Genomic DNA, 18,222 nt, shown 5'->3' on the forward strand with positions numbered 1-18,222 from the left:
GGAAACCCTGTACAGGGTCGCTATGGGTCGGAATCGACTCGACGGCACTTCACAATCAACAATCAATTTGTTAAAACACATTCTTGAGGAGAAGGCTTGTAGAGGAGGTAAAATTTTGAGATTTTTCTGGTGTAAAAATGTATTCTACTTTCTGGAGAGTTCTTTATTATCCATTTTTTGTATTCAGTTTATTTCTGCTGTGATATCTTTCATATTCAAGAGCTTATTCATATGCTCGATCTTTTTTTAAAGCATTTTTTTCTTATTTCACAGGGAAAAAAAAAAAAAAATCTCTTCTCAGAGAATATCAATATTGGTGATATGGTTTTGTAGTGGGATTTTTGCTTCCCTGCATTGATTGTCTCTCTTTTTTCAAGCTGCTTTCTTCTGTTGAAATTGTTCTGTCAGGAGACTTTCTTTAAATGTCTGATGATGCTTAATGTTGTTAGGTATCATCGATTCGACTCTGACCCTTAGTCACTCTGTGCACAACAGAACGAAACACTGCCTGGCCATGCACCTTCCTCATAATTGTTGTAATGTTTGAGCCCATTGTTTCAGTCACTGTGTTAACCCATCATGTTGGGATCTTCCTCTTTTTTGCTGACCCTCCACTTTACCAAACATGATGTTCTTTTCCAGGGACTGGTCCCTCCTGATAGAATGCCCAAAGTACATGAGACAAAGTCTCAAAATCCTTCCTTCTGAGGAGCATTCTGGGTGTACTTCTTCCAAGAAAGATTTGTTTGTTCTTGTTGGCAGTCCATGATAATTTCAGTATACTTCACCAACACCATTCTTCTCTGGTCTTATTTATGGTCCAGTTTCCACATGCATATGAGGTGATTGAAAATACCATGGTTTGGATCAGGTATACCTTAGTCTTCGAAGTGACATCTTTGCCCTTTACCACTTTAAAGAGGTATTTTGAAGCAGATTTGTCCAATGCAATAAATAGTTTGAGTTCTTGATTGCTGCTTTCATGGGCATTGATGGTGGATCCAAGTAAAATCGAATCCTTAAAAACCTCAAACTTTTTCCATTTATCTTGATTTTGTTTATTGGTCCAGTTGTGAGGATTTTTATTTTTTTTACATTGAGTTGCAATCCATACCGCAGGCTGTGGTCTTTGATCTTCATAAACAAGTGCTTCAAGCATCTTCGCTTTCAGCATATTGTAGGTTGTTAATGAGCCTTCCTTCAATCTTAATACCTTGATCTTTTTCATATAGTCCAGCTTCTCAGATTATTTGCACAGCATATAGGTTGAATAAATATGGTGAAAGCATCAACTCTGGTACATACCTTTCCTGGTTTTAAACCATTCAGTATCCCCTTTTTCTGTTTAAATAGCGGCCTCTTGATCTATGTACAGGTTCCACATGAGCACAAGTAAGTCCTCTGCAGTTCCCATTCTTTGCCGTGTTATCCATAATTTGTTAGGATCCACGCAGTCAAATGCAGTCAAATGCTGGTCTTCAGTCATTAGTGTTCAGTGCATCAAATCTGTTTTTTCCTTTTTTTCTGAAAGCTCTTATTGTGAATTGAGTAATGTGGTAGAACTTCGGTACAGTCAATAAAAGCAGTATTCTCTGCTTTCAGCCACGATCCATCTGAAGTCAGTAATGATATCCCTTATTCGGTGCCCTCTTCTGAATCCAGCTTGAATTTCTGGTAGCTCTTTGTTGATATGCTGCTATAACTGTTTTTGAATTATCTTCAGCAGAAATTTACTTGTGTGTGCTATTTATGGTATTCAACAATTTTTCACATTCTTCCCTTGCCTGGGAGGGACAAGAGGGCTACTTTTATTGGAATATGCAAAATGTGGACCTTTTCCAGCCTTTTGGCAATGTAGTTTTCTTCCAAATTCCTTGGCATAGACCTGTGAGTGTTTCCAGTGCCGCATCCAGTATGCTAAAACATTTCAATTGGCATTCCTTTCAACTCTTGGACACTTGTTTTTCAGTACTACCTTCAGGGCAGCTTGGACATGTTCCTTCAATACCACTGGTTCTTGATCCTATGCTGCCTCTTGAAATGGTTGAATGGTGACTAATTTTTTTTTCACAGTGACTGTCTATTCCTTCCATAGTTTGAGAGTTGTTGAGCATGTCCTTGCCTTTTGGTTTTCTAACTTCAGGTCTTTGCGTATTTCATTATAATACTTTGTCTTCTCTAGCTGCCCTATAACATTTTCTGTTCAGCTTTTTACTTCATCATTTTTTCTGTTTACTTTGTTTTACATTCAACAACAAGTTTCAGAGTCTCTTCTGACATCGACCTTTGGTCGTTCTTTTTTGTTACCTTCATATAGGATGTTCTTGTTGTCATCCTACAATTCCTCTAGTCTTCAGTCATTAATGTTCAGTGCATCAAATCTATTTTTTCCTTTTTTTTTAAAAAAGCTCTTAGTGTGAATTGAGTAGCGTGGGAGAACATTGGTTCTGCACTCATCCTATCGTATTTCGTTTCATTGCAGTGATTACAATCCCTTCCATTCATCATCATTCAACAATATTTGCTTCTATTCCCTCTGTTTTGTTTTTGTTTTTTTGTTTGGTGTACACAAAAACACTCAGGAATATATAATCATGTAAACAACCAAAGGGCACATTCTGCAAGCCTGCCTCCTATCTGCGCCAGCACACTGCCTTTCTCTTTCCAGGAGTCTTCTAGAGTCCTCAGCTGCTCTATCTCTCCATGTCATCATCTCTGCCACCATCTCTGATATCGTTGTTTCTCTGGCTAGGGACCCACATTCCGCTCATATGCTTGTCCCTTGATGGTCCTAGGGTCCTCTGTTCCTGGAATATAAGATTAACTACTTCCCCCTTTATATTATAAAACTTCTACCTTTACAGTTGTGACAATCACAATTAGTCATGATAACAATTACTATTGAATCATAATCTTATCCCCAGCTCCTTTTACCAGACCCGTCTAGACTAGATTAAAATTATTCAGTGAGGATTCTACTTTCCCCTGCACACTCTGAAACTAAACTCCCATATGAAAACTTGTAAGCCAGCCACTTCGTGCCTTTATAGACTGGTGGTTGGTACATTCATACATTTGATCCTTGGCTGCCTGTATTTAAGAATAAGCTACTTTATAGACTGGTGGTTGGTACATACATACATTTGATCCTTGGCTGCCTGTATTTAAGAATAAGGGCTGATTGAAAAGTCAGTGGTTTGTGGATTAGTGGATTGGCTTCTTTGCTGGGACCTCCAGGTGTCAGTATCTGTAGGAGTTTCCTTGGAGTTCTGGGTCTGCAGAGAAGCCTCTTCTGCACTCTTACCAGTTGGCACGTGCCTGGCAGCCAGTATTGGTGAAGGTGATGGGCTTTGGGGCAGAGGCTTGAGGTGAGTAGTTTTTCACTTAATGCCCTGCTATTAGTTCATCTCCAGAGCTCTCTCAGACTGTTTCCCCACAGAATAAACTTCCTGTCTTTCTCAGCGAGTGGGGATAGTCACCTAGGGGGATTTAACTATCCCTTCAAGGAAATTTCCGTTTTCAGACCAGTGCTATATTCCTGCCAGTTTCCGGACCTAAAACTTGGGGCCTTCATTATCCCTTGTGTGTTAGAGTATGCTTACATTTATCTTCCGAAGAGAACCTCAACCTGTCGACCCATCCCAGTGGAGGGTGAGGGTGCTGGCGCTCTAACCAGGCATTAGTCCCAGGGCATGGTTACAGGGAGGTCTCACCTGCCTCTAGCTTCGTGACCGCTTACCGGGTTGTTCCTCCTTCATAGTGCAGAATGGCTGCCCTCATGTCCTTCTGGAGAGGACTGTGTGTAGTTCTGCCATCTAGTACCTCTCAACAGCTGAGGGAAAGGTAGGTGCAGGGCCATTTCTGAAGATAAGTAATCCATCAGAATTGTCTTTTTGCCACATGGTCCTTAAAAAATGTGGTGAAAGCTTTTTCCTGGCAAGCAACTCTTCTTTCCTTTGCTTCTTGGATTGTGCTTACAGCATCGCCCCCAGACTTTCGTCTTTGCTCCTGCCTCAAGTGAAGAAACCTAAGCTGCAGGAGACTGGCCTCTCTGAACTTGCCAAAGGGAGAAAAAGAACAGCAGGAAGCAATTGAAACATATTGATGAGGTACAAGATGAAATAAGCAAACTAAATGAACAAGCCAGTGAGGAGATTTTGAAAGTAGAACAGAAATATAACAAACTCCACCAGCGTTTTTCAGAAGAGGTCAGAATGAATAGCCAAAATCCCAGACTTTTGGGTAACCGCATTTGTCAACCACCCACAGTGTCTGCATTGGTTTGGGGAGGAGGATGAAGAGGCACTGCATTATTTGACCAGAGTTGAAATGACAGAATTTGAAGATATTAAATCAGGTTACAGAATAAAGTTTTATTTTGATGAAAATCCTTACTTCGAAAATAACGTTCTCTCCAAAGAATTTCATCTGAATTAGAGTGGTGATCCATCCTTGAAATCAAATGGAAATCTGGAAAGGACTTGACAAAATGCTCAAATCAAACACAGAGTAAAGCCAGCAGAAGAGGCAGCATGAAGAACCAGAGAGCTTTTTAACCTGGTTTACTGATTATTTTGATGCAGATGAGTTAGGAGAGGTCATCAAAGATGATAGTTGGCTAAATCCGTTACAGTACTATTTGGTTCCTGGATGATGAAGAAGGGGAAGGAAACGAATGTGATGATGAAGAAGGTTTGGAAGATATTGATGAAGAAAGAAGATGATGATGAGGGAGAGGACGATGAAGGAGAAAATGACTAATAAGAACAATGATGGATTCCAACCTAGTTAAATTTTCTTCAGTCCCTGGGAGCAAGTTGCAGTCTATTTATTTCTTTTCTTTCCTTTTTCCTCTCTTGTGCTCAGTTGCCCTGTTCTTGGAATCTCTCTTCTCTCCTACACCATGGCTGTCAACTTATTTTGGGAGGTAAATATCTTGAGCAGATACAGTGGGAAAAGAATCTCTACCCCTTTCTGTTCCCAAATTAATTTTTGTCCCTTCCTGTCTCAACAAAACTATGGAATCAACACACCACTGTGCTCTGTGGGAAAAAAGAAAACCTTCTGTTCCCTTCACTCTGCTGGAAGCTGGAGGGTGCTAGGCCCCTGGGTAGTAGTGCAGAGAATTCTAGCTTCTTTCTGTCTTTCTCTGGATATTGGGCTCAGAGATTACACTGTCTCTATGTGAATATGGACAGTTAGCATTTACCAACATGTATCTGTTTACTTGCTCTTGTTTTTTGTTTTTTTGTTTTTTTTAAATGGGGTTATAGAAGGTCAGCAAAGGGTGGATTTGAGATGTTTGGGTGGGTTAAGTAGGCGTTTTGACAATATGGCTTCTCCTTTGGCATGTTTAATTTTGATGTTTAACGGACGTCCTTGCAGTTTAAGGTGACACTTTTAAAATAAAATTCTCTCCTAATGGTGACTTAAGCCCTGCCACTCGATGGGAGAATCAGCAGAACCTGTAGGATCTTAACTTGGAATTGACATTTCTGTTGTAATTTTGTTCCTGTTTATTTTTTTTTTAATTCTTTTAGTTTCACTGGAAAAGAAAGATGATGCTCAGTTTTAAACGTTAAAAGTGTGCAAGTTGCTTTGTTACAATAATACTAAATGTGTACACAAATGATTTGATGCTTTTCTCTCAAAACAGATAAAAGATACCCAAGTTTGACTTGTTTATAACATATCATTGTCAAACTTTGTCACCATAACTCTGGATTTTTTGGTAGTGCACTTTACAGGATGACCTCAGGGCTATGTGGATTGAGTAAAGGAATTTGAATCAAATATTTAAGACTTTGTAGCTGGGAAACATTGGGTACAATTTGCCTTCATTTTTTGAAAAGAATTTGCATTGGGGAATACTAGTTTGTGCAAAACTCAGTTCTTAGTATATGTATCCTTGCCTTCATCTCAAATTGGCATTTAAAATATGGGCCCTTATTTATGTGGATGTACTCATAAACCCTACACAGGGTCGCTATGGGTTGGAACCGACTCAGTGGCACTTACCAACAACAAAACAGCTCATGATACAGTGCCTGCCACCACCATCAGATCTGGTGCTCTAATGTCAAGTCAGCGCAGGGCATTGCTGGCATGTCTTCACTGGCACTCAGTGTTGTACTCAGGAGTACTTTGTTGTCTCAGTACCAGCTCTAGCATAACTAGCATAACGCTATCTAATGAGACTCCTGTGAAGCTGGGTGAGATGATGGAGTCTGTGCATTAGCTTTTAAATGCTGTAAAATACAGTAACTAAATCAATGCCACTTCGTTTTTTTCAGAGATGTAGCAGTGGCCAACCTGGGCAAATTCAAAGCTTTTGATGTATAAAACTTTATAAAAGAAACTATTCCATCAAGAGACAAAGTGTAACAAGAAATGGTTTGGCTGGGTTAATATGTAGTTTCTTTGCACAAGTCTCTGTATTTAGTTAATATATCACTGTACTGGTCGGAAATCTTTCTCCAATAAAGAAACATAAACATTTTTTTTTAATGTTTTATGTTTTTATTAGTGAAAGCTATGGACCCTTATGCAAGGCCAATAATAATTCTATCAAATAATTTATTATTATTTAATTGTTGTTGTTGTTATGTGCCGTGGAGTCGATTCTGACTCATAGTGAGTCTGTACAGGGTTTCTGAGGCTGTAAATATTTACCAGGAGCAGAAAGCCTCATCTTTCTCCCACGGAACAGCTGGTAGTTTCGAACTGCTGACCTTGTGGTTCACAGCTCGATTTGTAACCACGTCGCTACCAGAGCTATTTGATAGTAGCTAATGCCAATTTCTTATTATGTGCTTTTCTAATCCTGGTGTAGATAATAGCCTCTAAGTGTGTAACATAATGGTTGCAGCAACTCTCTGAGGAAGGTACTATGATTAGCTTTCATACATGTGGAAACCCACAGAGCTGGTAAGCAGAGGAACCAGTGTTTGACCCAGGCAGCCTGACCTTAACCTTTACCTCTGTGCTCCTAGGTTCACGCCTCATAAATACATAGGAGTATACATATCATTCTGTCTACAGTTCATTTGGTACTAGGTGAGGGTCAGTACTCCCCTCTGGATGCTCTGGGTAAGCAGTGTCAACTAACTGCCTGGACCAGGTTGTTGGCCTCACAGTGACTCACCTACGTGGAAAGTCCTTCTGGCACTGAGGAAGCAACCTTGTGAAACTCACTCCCATGTCCTCGCTGTAAGGATGGTGGTGGTGGTGGTTATGTACCGTGGAGTCACAACTGACTCATAGCGACCCTGTACAGGTTTTCTGAGGCTGTAAATCTTTACGGGAGCAGAAAGCCTCATCTTTCTCACACGGAACAGCTGGTAGTTTTGAACTGCTGACATTGCGGTTCGCAGCCTGATTTGTAACCACTACACTACCGGAGCTCCTTTTCTTCCAGGTCTTTCAGAGCAGTTGGTTTACATTTTTTAGGGATGTGTCCCCACTATGATTCATGTGATTGATCTTGTACAAGTTGCACATTGGCTGCACTAAAGCTTAAGGCTAAATCTGTGCTCTCCTTGCTTAGCAGGTATATAAGGTTTCATGCTGTGTGGGGTTTTGTGACCTTCATTATTCTGGGGTTCTATTTGTCTAATTTTTCACCTTCTTCCATTAATGTTAACTTGCCTTTTATGTAACCTGATAAACCACTTTAAATTATTTTCCAGAGACTGAGCTGCATAATTAGGTAAATGCGGATGCTCTTTTCCTGCCTTTTAGGCCTATTCATACTTCTTTTCACTTTACTGCCTGTTCTTTGAGTGACTCCTTTCTTTCTCAAGCTGGACTTTGAGCATCCTCTAGCATTTAAAGCCACACTATTGTGAAGGGTTTTTCAAAGTAGGAAAAGGTCATTTGGGAGCCTTTGTTTTGCCCTCTAATTCTGAAAATAATTTTTTACCCTGTAGGGGAAATCTTTAAGTCTTATTTGTGGGGCTCTCTCCTGGCTCCGAGACTTTGAAAAGAAGAAGTGCCAAGAAGAAGCCCGTCTCCTTGAAACTGGAACCATCCCCTTAAATGATAGGAGGGTCCAGCCTCCATCTGTCTCACCCTCCTGCCAAGAGACCCCAGATGCCCCTAGGCCTGCTGGAGAGCCTGACTGGGTTACTCAGTTTGTGCAGAAGAAGGAAGAAAGGGACCTGGTGGACCGTCTCAAGGTGATGAGTGTCTGGGGCAGCAAACAGTGGGAACAGCAGAGTGATTGGCAAATATTAGTGCTTGTATAAATGGCCAATTTTTCTAACATTTATAATGATTTTTTTTTTTTTTTTACTTAATTAGGAAGGTTTTGTTATGATGTATTTTCTTGTTAAGTGCCATTGAGTTGGTTCCAACTGCCATTGAGTTGGTTCCAACCTTATGTAGGGTTTACAAGGGGAGGAACTGGTATGTTTGAACCATCAGTTTTTTTGGTTAGTAGCCCAGTGCTTACCTGACAGCTCCAGAGCAGCAACTTCTAAGCACTAAATAAATAAAAAGAAAATATCTACAAAAGAGGGGAGAAGTAATGGGCCTGCGCTAGGAAACATCACTGAAATGAAGAGTTGAGGTTGTGTTCTGAAACTTAGATACAGTGTGTTCTTCTTTGACTAAGCATCTTCTTTTAATTCTCCTGTCCATTTTCTTGAGTGGATGCTGCTGCCCCTTGCTGTCTTCTTTGAACTGGATGTTCAAACAGGTCTTCTGTAGACAAGCAGTTGGTGTTCCCATTCTTTACCAACCTGGAAAATGAACCCAGCCCAGCATGGCTCAGTAACTGCAAACTCGTTGAAGACTGAGTTTGATTGAGACTTTGTGGCTTTGAGTGGCAGAATACAAACTTCCCACAGTGAGCAGTGAGGCTGGACCAGGAGAGGCTCAGGGTCTGGGAGGAGGCACTGTAGCAACTTTGGGTGTTGACCAGGAAGAGCACTTGGCAGAGCAGCCCAGACTCTTTAGAAAGGCCTGACTTTCGGTTTCCTTTTTGGCTGCTTCATCCCTTAGGAGGAGCAGGTCAGGAGAAAGAAGCGAGAGGAGCGCCTCCAACTGCTCCGTCACAATGCACAGCTCAAGTATGCAACCAAGCGTGCGGTGAGTGTCCTCTGGAGGGCCAGGTGGTGACCCAGCAGACCAGGAACTCTTGGTGTAGTTCCTTTGTGTAAGTGGTGTCCTTCCCCAGACCTTCACTAGCTAAGTTCTCATCATCCAGAGTCGAGCAGCTTGAGCTGAGGCATGGACAGTGGAGATTAATTCCTTCTCCAGGAAAGCGTGAGGCATATGTGACCAGGCAGATGTCACACGGGAGGCTGATTGTGAAGTGAGAGTTCTTGATCTTGCCTTCTGGCATTGCTCCCTTCCAGAGACAGGAGGAAGAAGAAATGGAGAGTCTCCTCCGCCTCAGCAGGGAGATGTTGGCAGCAGGAGCAGGGGCCGAGCAGCTAGAATCTGGGGAGGAGGAGCTGGTCCTGGCTGAATATGAGAGTGATGAAGAGAAAAGAGCAGCAGCTAGTGGGTAAGACAGCTGCTTCTCCTTCACTCCACCTCCTTGCACCACGCCTCTAGGGGCGCTCCTGGGAAGATAGCGCTTTCCCTCACACCCAAGGAGAGACTATTTCACTTGTTAGGATATCTGATGGAACAGGGTGGCAGCTCTGTCCTTACTCAGCCAGGAACATCCAACTGTGTGTAAATGATGATGACACTGAAGACAACAGCCAAATAAAAACGCAAATCAAGCCAATTCCAACCCATAGCAACTCTATGGGACAGAGTATAACTGCCCTGTAAGGTGTCCAAGGCCGCACAGCTTTACGGAAGCAGACTGCCTCATCTTTCTCTGAGGGACAGCTGGTGGGTTTGAACCACTGACATTTTGGTTAGCAGCAGAGTGCTCAACCACTGTGCCACCAGAGATCAGTGAGAGCCAGCCCTTATTCTGTGCCAAGCATGTGTGCCCGCTTCACGGGTGTTAACTCGCTGTGCTCATAGCAGTTCAGCATTGGCAGTTTGTACCTCCACTTTACACACCAGGAACCAACCCATAGCACAGCGAGGTGAAATAGTTTGGACAGTGTCACTGAGCTAGTAAGTGGGGGAGCTGGGATTTGAACCCAGTCAGTCTGGTCCTAGTTCTCAGGATGCTTTTTGCTACCAAGCTGCATGGTACAAAGTTTCTGACATATACTGTCAAGGTAGCCTTAAAATCAAGCCAAACCCACCGGCCATCGAGTTGGTCCCAACTCATAGTGACTATTTGTTATAGAGTAGAACTGCCTCACAGGGTTTTTCGTGGCTTTGCAGGTCTCTCCTTTTTGAACTATGACCTGCTTGTTGTTGTTGTTATGTGCCGTGGAGTCGGTTCCGACTCATAGCGACCCTGTATAGGGTTTCCGAGGCTATAAATCGTTACGGGAGCAGAAAGCCTAATCTTTCTCCCACAGAACAGCTGGTAGTTTCGAACTGCCGGCCCTGAGGTTAGCAGCCCGATTCATAGCCACTATGCTACCAGAGCTCCTTTATGACCTACTAGTGACCTAGAAAATATGGAAGATGACAACTAGGCCCCGATGCCCTCACACTGCCCTTCCTGAGAGCCTCCTTTTTCATGCAGGCTTTAACTTATCAAATACCTTTTGAGTATCGTAGGTGTGCCCTGTTGCAGATGCCAGGAACGTAGCATTAAATAGGACAGTCATGGTCCTTGCCCTCAGAGAACATATATTTTAGTAGTGAAGACTGACAAAATATGTAAACACAAGTAGGACTTATTTGGAATTAGCATATTTACCAATAAAACAGGGTAAAGTGGATCGGGTATGAGGTTGCATCTGTAGATGGAGAGGTCAGGAAAGACCCTCTGAGAAGGTGACATTTGAGACGTCTACAGGATGAGGAGGAGCCATGACAAGAGTCCTGTAAAGAGAGTGAGCTGGACGTAGGGACAGGTGTGCTCCAGCAAGAAGGCCCAGGTGCCCGAACAAGGAGTGGGAGAGAAGAGGCCAGAGGCAAAACACTCCTGAAGTTATGTGTTTGGACAGGGTTCTCAGTGTAGCAGGAGGCTGTTGAAAGGTTGGAGGCAGAGAGTAATGTGATCTGATTTGTGGGTGGTAAAAGGTCAGTCTTTCAACAGCTCTTCCCCAAAGGCATGAGTGTTCTTAGACATTCACACCAAAAGGCGCTTAGCTTGGAAGAAGTCTTTCCTGTTCTTCCAAAGGTGACTGCTGGCGCCATGTGTCCCGTGTGCTTACCCTGCCTGTCTGCCTGTCTGCCAGACGCTCCTTCACAGCTGCCCTCACACTCTTACTTCCCTCTGTCACTTTCCCCACACATCCAGCACCCCAGCTGCTCTGACTTCTTCCAAGGGCAGGCTTCCCTTCTGGTGTTCCCTCTGTCCCTGATGCCCTTCCCTCCTTCATTGGCAAACGTCTTCACCTCCTTTAAGACCCAGCTCAGATGTTATCTCTGTAAAGGCAGTCTGCGGCCTCAGGCCATCACCCACACTCTCTCTCCACTCCACAGTCTGGTGTGTGGTGTCAGCTGGTTGGTTTACTTCTCTTACCCATTACTAGATGATGAGTTTCTTCAAGACAAGAGCCATATCTTTTCTTCTTTTTGTACTATATCAGAGTTTACTCATTTTTATCGGATGTACATTTTCTGTGCAAGTAGTCCATCCGGGTAACCACATTACATCATTAACCATGCCTCTCTGGTCTCCTCTTGAATGTGATAGTTCCTCAGACTTGCCTTGTTTTTCATGAGCTTGATATGTTGAGGAGGACTTGCTTGGTATGTTGTAGACTGTTCTTCTGTTGGAATTTGCCTCCTATTCTTATGATTAGACGGGTTATGTGATGTGTTTTGGGGAGGTAAAGCGCTGTTCTTGTCATATCATATTAAGAACACAAACTATCAGTGTGGCTTGTGGTGAGATGTTAACTTGGACCACCTGGTGAGGTGTGTAAGAAACACACCTGACAAATTTTTATATCACCATAGCTGACCTAGTGCTTGGCATATAAGGACGATCAATGCAAGTTGGTTGAATGAACAGACTCAGATTATTTCAATCCCAGCGTAGAATTCCAGAACCACTGAAGTATCAAAACCAAGAATACATGGATAGATTATGACCCTATTGAAAAAATTTGCAAAATTTTGCATTCTGGTGTATTTTTCTGGTAAAAGAGAGTGTGTGACCCACCCCTACCCCCCCAAAAAAAGAAAATCATCTAAAGAACTACAGACCTCATCTTCACAATTTATGAACATTTCATTGTCAGTCCTCTCGGTCACAGCCAAGACTGCAGGACCTGCAAGCCCCACAGAGCCATGGGAGATACTGGAAGATTACACCAATTTCTCCAGTGTCTGTTGTAAACTCTCTAGAAAATAAAATTGGTCCATAGTTGTGTAGGTTTCTGCTTCCTTCACATATTTTCATCCTCTGTGAGTGACCTGCTTCCTTATTATTCCTTAAAGCACTTCCCAGAACCCCTAAAAGAAAGGAAGTGATGGCCTGTCTGGCGGGTGAGGGACCCACACAGCTTTATGCAGCATCCTTGGGTGGGGGGTATACAGGCAAGCATTGTATGGTCCATATGCTCGTTTCCACCGGCCACCAAGACAGCATTCCCTTTCCTCCTCTTCTCATTTCTCCCCTGCAACCTCTTGGGGACGATGTAAAGGACTTGAGTGGAGTTTGTGCATGTCAGAGGAGCAGAGTGCTCCTTAGGATCTGGACAGATTTCCTTCCATAGCTTTTGATGCTCTGCGAGAGACAGGAGCCTGAAGACATTGTTCCTCTTCATTTCTTCACACACCAGCCACTCACCAGATCCTGCTGAATTTGTTCAACACATGCTGTGTGATTTACATCCAAGCTTTCCAGACTCAGCTGACTGAACAGTTCCTTGTTGACCCTGAAGCCAACCTTATAAATAGCTCCTCTTCTCATGTTGTTGTTAGGTACCATCGAGTTGGTACCGACCCATAGCGACCTTATGCACAGCAGAACGAAACACTGCCCGATCCTGGGCCAACCTCACTATCGTTGCTACACTTGAATCCATCCATTGATGCTGCCACTTGGCCAATCCATCTTGCTGGGGGTCTTCCTCTTTTTCTCTGACCCTCTACCCTACCAAACATGATATCCTTCTCTAGCAACTGGTCCCTCCTGATGATATGTCAGAAGTATGAGAGACAAAGTTTGGCCATCCTGGCCTCCAAGGTGCACTCTGGCTGCACTTCTTCCAACACAGATCTGTTTGTTCTTTTGGCAGCCAATGGCACGTTCAGTATTCTCCTCCAACACCGTAACTCAAAAGCATCAATTCTTCTACAGTCTTCCTTATTCACTGTCCAGCTTTCGCCTGCATATGAGGTTCTTGAAAATACCATGCTTGGGTCAGGCGCACCTTAGTCCACAAGCTGGCATCTTTGCTTTTCAACACTTTAAAAAGGTCTTGTACAGCAGATTTGCCTAATGCAGTACATCATTTGATTTCTTGACTGCTGCTTCCGTGAGTGTTGATAGTTGATCCAATAAGAATGAAGTCCTTGACAACTTCAATCTTTTCTCTGTTGATAAGAATGTTGTTTATTGGTCCAGTGGTGAGGATTTTTGTTTTCTTTACATTGAGATAAAATCCATACCGAAGGCTGTGCTCTTCATCAGTAACTATTTTAAGTCTTCTTCACTTTCAGCAAGCAAGCTTGTATCATCTGCATATTGCAGGTTGTTAATGAGTCTTCCACCAATCCTGATGCCATGTTTTCTTCCTATAACCCAGCTTCTCAGATTATTTGCTCAGCATACAGGTTGAATAAGTATGGTGAAAGAATACAACCTTATCACACAACCTTTCTTAATTTTAGCCTCAGGTAATTAGCTTTCCCTTCTTGATTTGTCATTGAATTTCTAGGCAAAAAACAAACAAAACCTCACTCCATATGATGCTCCTATAGGTAGAGTATACTTGTAAAAGGTTTTTTTTCTTTTCTGAGGAATCTAATTTCATGATGATGGCTAAACTTGAAGCCATGCCATGCTGACTTGACCTCTCTTTCAGCATCCCAGTGTTGATGGGCTCTTAGCTCATTGCTAGAAAGGGCAAACAGGACTGAGATGAGGAAGGGTCTGTCTTGCCATCTATGGCAGTAGCAGTTATCTGCTTAGCCCGTGGGTTGTGACTTCATTCAGGACATATGTTTAGAGCTCCTGCTATGCCAGGTTCTGGGCGCCCCCTGGACAGACCAAGAATAAGCGATAGTGAATGAGATGGGCATTGCAAGGACAGTGCCAGGTGTTGTGGGAGTGTATCATAGGGCAGCTGAACCTGCTAGGAGATCCAGGAAGCTTCCCAGAAGATGTGCTAGTTACACTGACTTCTCATAGTTGATTAGGAGTTTGCTAGATGAAGAGGGAGGAAGTGAGGGGAGAGCACATTCCAGTGATGGAGAACATCTTGTTCAAAGCCCCTGAGGTGATACAGAGTTAGGTTCTACTTGTCAGGTTTGCTGGAAACCAGTGGGAAGCAGGGAGGGTAGCCTTAGAGACTGACTGAGTCAAACATCAGTTTAGGACACGGGTTGATGAGGAATGCTCTCTTCCTTTCTCCTTTCCCATCACATTACCTGTGTTCTGCATCCCTGGGTATCACTGGAAGGACAGGGTGGGTTTTTACTTGGGGGTATGTGCTTTCTGAAGAAGGGAACATCTGCTGTTGGAACAGTACCTCATTGCTGGGATGTGTCTGTCTCCCATCTTTCAGAGTGCAAACCTCATTTCTACTGGCTTCTGAGGGACTATATCTCTGTGTTTCTTACTGACTGTCCAGGGCTACTCGCTGGCAGGTGACCTGTGGTCATTAAATGTTTTCTTACTTGAGTTAAATTTGCTGAGGGAAGAAAAATGTTTTTTTCTTTGATTGATTGATTTTTTTCCTCTCAGAGTGGATGAGGAGGAAGATGATGTTGAGGAAGAGCATGTAACCAAGGTAAGATGCTGTGTCCTTGGCTACTTCTGTGACTGATCCGAGTCCAGGGCTCTCTGCCTCTGGGGAGAATGTGGGCAAGTCACCGCACTGTGGGCCTGCCACTCAGCGGCCTCTCTCCATTGTATGGGGTGCTGTGTGTGGGTGTAGGACAGTCAGAGTTCTTTGTCCTTTGAACCACTGATGGCACATTAGCTTTCTCCTCATTTGTATGTTCATTGACATGGAGTTCTGTACGGCATGTATGGTTCTGACACTTCACAAAGTTTGTTTTTAAAATACTGGTTTTATTCATGTAAGGTTTTTGTTGTTGTTGATAGTAGGAGTTGGTTTTTGTTTTTGTTTTTTCTTTTTCCCCTTCTATTTTTGTCTCTTTTTCTCTTCTCACTCTTGGGAGCAGAAAGAGACTATTTGGCCTCCTTCCTGCTTTATGGCTGCCCATCCTCAACACCCTATGGGGGCTGTTGGTGAGATGACCCTTCCCTACCACACCCCATATGTACACATACTCCCCAATGTGTTAGGAGTCATGGCCATGTGAAGAACCACCACTTGAGGACATACACCTTCCGAAAATTACCTTGCTCTTGGAAGCAGTTGGAATCTAGACTGAGTAAGACTAATGGAGTTAACCATTGTGGGCATTTCCTTGAACTTCTAGAGCTGAGGATGAGTTGAGCAGTCTCTGGGACCTCATTAGATGAAGTTTGTTATGGCACATAGTTCTCTTATATAGTTGGAGGTGCTTGCCCCAAGCCCTCTCAGCCTCTTTGGTGGTGGCATTCCTTGATATACGGAGACTGTATGGGAGAGTTCTAGTCTCTGAAATCCCCTCTCCCCCTGACTAGATCTATTACTGCAGTCGGACACACTCCCAGCTGGCCCAGTTTGTGCGTGAGGTACAGAAGAGCCCTTTTGGCAGGGAAACCCGACTTGTCTCCCTCGGCTCTCGGCAGGTAAACAGAAGCAGGGTGTCTCAGCCCAGGTCCCAGTCTGCTGCCTGGCTTGGCAAGCCACTTCCATTTCCCTGGGCCTTTGTTTTCCTCATCCAGGTCTAGAAAGAAGATGGGTCTGAGGCATTTGAAGGAGGGGGAGGGCAGGAGGAGGAGGTTTGTGTGTCAGTTGGCCAGCCCTGCATGGACCCTTTCTTTCTCTCCTGTCCTGCAGAGCCTGTGTGTGAACAAAGATGTGAAATGCCTGGGCTCTGCGCAGCTCATGAATGACCGCTGCCTAGAGATGCAGAGAAGCAAGCATGGTACCATCACCCTGGAGTTGGAGAGGAGAGCCTCTGGGTGGTCATGTGGCTTCGGGACAGGACTGGGAAGGGAATGGGATGGGCTCGAAGGAACCAAACACCACTGTGGGGATGGACCTGGGACAGGGGAAATCAAAATGGTATTTTCCAAACCTGCCCATCTTCCAGTATTGATATTTTAATAGAAATAATAGCAGAGCAAACCCCCTGTTTCTTGCTGAAAGACCCTCCCCCTTGCTTTTGAGTCATTCTAATGCAAAACCCTGGCTTAGAGATGATTGCCTTGGTTTTTACAGAGCAAACAAAGTAAAGTACTAGAATGCTGCAGAGACCACAGCAAGCAGTACAAGCAGTACTTGGAAGGGATTTTTAGCCCCCACCCTGTGGAAATTGTTCTTGTCATTGCAAAATCCCACCCCATAGGTTTTTGTTCTTTCTGCCTTTGTTTCCCTCATGCCTATACCACCTTCAGAGAAGAAGAGCAAAGGAGAGGAAGAGAAGCCAAAGCGAAGAAGGCAGGAAGGCCAGGCTGCTTGTCCCTTCTACAACTACGAGCAGATGCAGCTCCTCCGGGATGAGGTCCTAGTGGAGGTGAAGGACATCGAGCAGCTGGTGGCCCTGGGGAAGGAGGCACAGGCCTGTCCCTACTACGGGAGCCGATTTGCCATTCCTGCAGCCCAAGTGAGGACCCCAGGGGGCTGGGGAGTAACTCCTGGCTCTAACAGTGGTTTGGGACATGGTGTGGGGAGGTACCCCCCACAGTATTTAGACTATTCCTGATAGTCTCACACTGCACTCTGATGGCACAGAACCCAATGCGCTCTTTGGACATAGGGTTGGAAGAGGCCCTTGGGTCCCATAGTGCCTCTGGGCTTCAGAGCATCGTTGAGGGGCAGTGATAGGAGTTAGGAGGAGGGTGCATTCTTGGTGACCCCACAGTGAGCGAAGGCCGAAAGGGAACTCCAGAGCACAGATGTGTTTCCACACTGCTTCTCAGATCGATTGTCCCAACTTGCACACTCACATGCTGCCGTGGCGAGAGTGGTCACCTTTAGATTCGCCACATCCAGTGTTCCGCTTAGAGAGAAACAGCCCTGAGGGAGATCCAGATGGAAGCTCATTTGGTGGCACTTCCTTGATTTGAGTGACTTGGAGCTCAGTCCTGGAGCCGTGAGTGTCATCTAGAAGCAAGTTGAGCAGCTTTGTAAAGTGCAGGGGATATACAGGGACTAACTGTACAGGGGAGGTAAGGGCCCTTTGTGTGTTCCCCTGAACGCGAGGCTGGGGATACTTACAGTGAATATAGGAAACCTCCCGCCTCACCCTGTGTGCCACAGAGCAAGTTTAATGCTAGACACTTAGGCACTGATATCATGAAATATACTGACAGTGCTTTTTGTAATACTAATGTTTTACTGTGTTTTGGGTGAACATGTGCACAATACTAAAAGTTTTATGACCTTGATTTTTTTTTTTTATTGTGAACTGAGTGAACTGAGTGATCGTTTACATGGGAGAACATTGCGATGCTTTACACTGTTGTTTCATTGCAGTGATTACAATCTCCATGCATCATTATTCAACAGTTTTGCTTACATTCCCTCTTTTTCTGTTTCTGTGGGGGTGGGAAGATGTACACAAACACACTTAAGAATATATGATAATTTAAACAACCAAAGGGCGCATTCTGCAAGTATGCCTTCTGGCCACCAGCTCTCTCAGTTCCTCTCTTCCCATGAGTCTAGAGTCCTCAGCTGCTCCCTCTCTCCATCTCTGGTGTTGCTGCTTCTCTGGATAGGGTCCTGCATTCTGCTCGTGCTCTTCTCCCTTGATGATCTTGAATTTTTAAGGCACTTTCCAATTATCCACATTGCACAGAAGAACTGAGGTCCAAGAAAGTGAGGAACGCAGCCAGGATTACAGCCTGGCCCTTATGTCCCCAGTCTTACTTGTTGTTCTCAGTATTCATTT

At 44.0% G+C, this 18,222-nt stretch overlaps 1 protein-coding gene across 1 annotated transcript in view; it reads left to right on the forward strand.

Annotated features, from left to right (window-relative positions):
- Window positions 1-18,222, forward strand: part of LOC102821797 (putative ATP-dependent RNA helicase DDX11-like protein 8-like) — a 33,006-nt gene that overhangs the window by 3,215 nt on the left and 11,569 nt on the right. The window contains exons 2-8 of the mRNA XM_006862773.1: window positions 7,929-8,177; window positions 9,004-9,090; window positions 9,360-9,511; window positions 14,954-14,999; window positions 15,845-15,952; window positions 16,164-16,251; window positions 16,724-16,932. Of these exons, the coding sequence (XP_006862835.1) occupies window positions 7,929-8,177; window positions 9,004-9,090; window positions 9,360-9,511; window positions 14,954-14,999; window positions 15,845-15,952; window positions 16,164-16,251; window positions 16,724-16,932 (939 nt within the window). The remainder of the gene's footprint in view (window positions 1-7,928; window positions 8,178-9,003; window positions 9,091-9,359; window positions 9,512-14,953; window positions 15,000-15,844; window positions 15,953-16,163; window positions 16,252-16,723; window positions 16,933-18,222) is intronic.

Source organism: Chrysochloris asiatica, unplaced genomic scaffold (assembly GCF_000296735.1).
Source record: "Chrysochloris asiatica unplaced genomic scaffold, ChrAsi1.0 scaffold00050, whole genome shotgun sequence".
Classification (NCBI taxonomy): Eukaryota; Metazoa; Chordata; class Mammalia; order Afrosoricida; family Chrysochloridae; genus Chrysochloris; species Chrysochloris asiatica.